Source organism: Hordeum vulgare, chromosome 6H, assembly GCF_904849725.1.
Source record: "Hordeum vulgare subsp. vulgare chromosome 6H, MorexV3_pseudomolecules_assembly, whole genome shotgun sequence".
Lineage (NCBI taxonomy): Eukaryota > Viridiplantae > Streptophyta > Magnoliopsida > Poales > Poaceae > Hordeum > Hordeum vulgare.
This window is the reverse complement of record NC_058523.1, coordinates 365,681,060-365,684,411: the sequence shown is the minus strand read 5'-3', so window position 1 is coordinate 365,684,411 and position 3,352 is coordinate 365,681,060. Positions and strand designations below refer to the sequence as shown.

The window sequence follows — 3,352 nt, the reverse complement described above, 5'->3', positions numbered from 1 at the left end:
TATCCCTTGTAGACTCCTCCCTGGCAGCGAGATCCGGCCTCCCATGGCTTCCCTGGTGGTGAGATCCGGCCTCCGCTCCCTGGCGGCGCGTGCCAGGGCCCCCAACCCGGCCCTGATCGGACGCCACATGTCCTCTTCCACCTGCCTCCGTGCTGCACCGAGCCGCGCCGTGCGAGATCTGAGGCCCGCGCCGCGTGGACAAGAAGGGAACCCCGTCCCCGCGAGATCCCGTCAGGCGCCCTCCTCCCCGCCGACGGGTATGGTGCGGCCGGCGAGCCTCCTCAACCCGACGACGAGGCGGCGTGTATTCCTCGACCCGCGCGCCTCACCGTCGTCTGCACCGTGGCGGCCGGACCATCATGGAATACTCGCTGGCGGCGCTGAAGGTGTTCGTCTCACAGCTGGAGGAATCCACGGCGGCCCACTCCTCCGAGGGGTCCTCCTCGGCGAAGATGCTCTTCGGCATCCGCTTCCAGCGCGCCTAGATCCACGGCCCGCCCTCTCTCCTGGTCCTTTCCTTTCCTTTTTTTTGCTCTGCCCTGACGGCTCGCTGTGGCAGGCAGGGCGTGGTGGTGCGTGCAGACTACAACGTCGGCGACGGGAGGCTGTTCGTGGATGGCGGCTCCTGCGTCACCGAGCTCATGCTTTGGCCCGAGGATGCCAAGGGCATGCCCTGGCGCCCAGGTTCTCCCAATCTCTCTGATTTTTGTCTTGCACTCTCTGTTTCTTGCATATGATTGTCGATGTATGTGTTGATCGACTCTGCTTGTGCCGCAACATTGCTCGCTCATGTACTAGTAGTGGTAGTTTTGCTGTTGTTGCTCAGTAACATTAGCTGTAGTATTATTTCCCCTGAAAAAAGCCGTATCATGTACGCAAAGACAAGTGCGGAAAACCTAGGATTTATTCTAGAATCCCCTCAAGATGATAGTTGCGAGAGCTGAACAATCCCAGCCACCATCAAAATACACTTCAAGCCAGTGTGCACTTTGCATTAGAGGCGGTTTACCACTAGATACCCTCTGTCGTGAATTAATTCATTATTATCAGACCTGGTAAAAGTGCTACTACTTACTAACTTTTCTTATTGCTTACAATGCTTTTTCTCTGTTTGTGTTCTGGGCGTCCAACCGTCTTGTTCGTTTTGCAACCTAATTCAATATTTCTTTGCTCTAGTTGATTGATGGCTCTACTTTTATGCTGTAGGGATGTATGTGCTGATTATTGGGGCATATATTCTTCTTGGAAATGAATGAATGACCTTCTAGTCTTTGTCTAGTTACGGATTCACAAGATGGTTCTACTTCCTCTTGGATTGGCATGGTTTGTGGTTACTGCTCATGTGTCATTTTTCTTCTCCTTCCCTTCTGATAGCTAAATATATGCATTCAAGATCGTTTGCTATAGTAGTAATATATATAAGTTGCTTGTTTACAACTCTTGGGTGTAGTTATAACATATAAGAGCTGCTTGGATGCGAGATCATGCTGCTTTGTGCTTCGAATTCCATCCCTTTTGACCTTTTACGCTTTTCCTTGCAGTAAGCTACAAACTGAGGCCCTCAAGGAGGACATCACTCAGGTGGTGGCAGATGCCAAGGAGAAGAACAGGAAATTCACAGAGACCGTTGAGCTCCAGATCGACCTCAAGAACTATGATCTGCAAAAGGACAAGCGTTTCAGTGGCTCCGTCAAGCTGCCCCACATCCCTCGCCCTAAGATGAGGGTCTGCATGCTTGGTGATGCCCAACACGTGGGAGACGTATGGACCTGTTGCTACTGTTAATTAATTAGTTGTCCTTTTCCTCTCTAATAACATAGGTGGACTTCGAGGTACGCCTCTGTTCTGTTTCAGGCTATTGAGCTTGAGACACATGATGTTAAGGGAGTGGGGAAAGTTCACGCGAAGTAGTCTCCAATTGCTACAACCTGGTAGAGGATGCTCCCTGAGGTAAGATTCTTGTTATGGCATTTCAAGTAATTAAATGTGAAGTAACTGCAAAATGTTCGACACCATTGATGATTGTTGTACTATCATGTAAGTTGTTGTTCTCAAAGAAATTAAAGATGGTGATGCAGAGGAGCTAGTGAAAAAATGCCCAGTTAATGTTTTTGACATTGAAGACCTGGGAAAATGTAACTTGTCCTTGACTTCCTATTTCGAAAGGCTGAGAAGTTTTAGCAGCAATGGATGTGCTTTTTTATTGATTCTTGTATCTGAGTAGTGTAGCAAGGGAGGGGTTTGTCAATCCTAGTAACACCAAGTCTACCACGTCATTGTTTTGTCATATCGCCTAAATTTTAATACTGTCGTATTTATTTACAAATAAAAAGTCCTAGGCCTAGTAATACATTAAAGAGGGAACTTATGTGGTCTGTTTTAGATAAAAGGGGACATATAATTTTCTCTATATAATGGCATGGTGCTGATTTAGCGCTGATATGACCTTACAACAATATAACATTGTAGTGCTTTCTACATGGTTTCGTATCACTAGTTTCATGTTGCCTTCACATTTGAGTCTATTACTTGTTTTTGTTTTTATCCTTGATTAGTATCAATTGTTGTATTGTAGATTTAAAATTGTGTTAGTATCAATTGTTTTTGTTTCTACAGAAGCTCAAGTGTGAAGTGTGAAGCCGTGAAGTGTGAACCCAAGTGTGAAGTTCTGAAGTCCTACTCAGTTTAGAGTAGCATATTGTAGCACATCTGTGTTGTACAGATTGTAATAGATTTACTTTGTCATATATTTGATCAATTTTATGTGTTCGTAGTTCTATACGAAATTCATTCTTGGATTGAAAGTGGTCAAAAAGACAATATATTAGTATTAAATTTAGGTTGATTCTAAGTTTGTGATGTCACCTGTATTGGATCAGATATGTTTGTGCCTTCATAATGCTATAGATAAAAATGTAAAAACCTCAAGGCCCAAAATTTGACCAAATTTTGAGTTCAGCATGACATGTGGGACCAAATTATGATATTTATTTGACAAAATGTGAAATTTCTGACGCGTGGGACTAATTTTCAGATCTGCATGACATGTGGGACCAGTACAAAAATAAAATGGCCAAAAAAGAAAATCAATAGAAAGTAAAAGGCGACAAACAAAAATTCAAAAAATACTAAAGTGGTTGTAAATAGGCTAAGGCCCAAAAAGAAGCCCAATAAGAAAAAGCCCAAAAAAATAAAAGATGCTCATGTGATCAATTGAAATGGGTTGGGCTGATTTCAACCATGACGTTTTGATTTCGTCGTAATTTTGCCACGTAGGACTGTCACTTAGGACTGGGTTTGATTGCGAACGACGATTTAGGATCATCGTAAATGTTACGACAATCAAGGAATC

General features: G+C 44.3%; 1 protein-coding gene across 1 annotated transcript; it reads left to right on the top strand.

Moving 5' to 3' along the window:
• Positions 1 to 359: 359 nt before the first annotated feature.
• Positions 360 to 1,256, top strand: LOC123405491. The gene is made up of 3 exons (XM_045099159.1): positions 360 to 484; positions 557 to 684; positions 1,207 to 1,256. The coding sequence occupies exons 1-3, from the start codon at positions 360 to 362 to the stop codon at positions 1,254 to 1,256; spliced, it is 303 nt and encodes a 100-aa protein (XP_044955094.1).
• Positions 1,257 to 3,352: the final 2,096 nt, after the last annotated feature.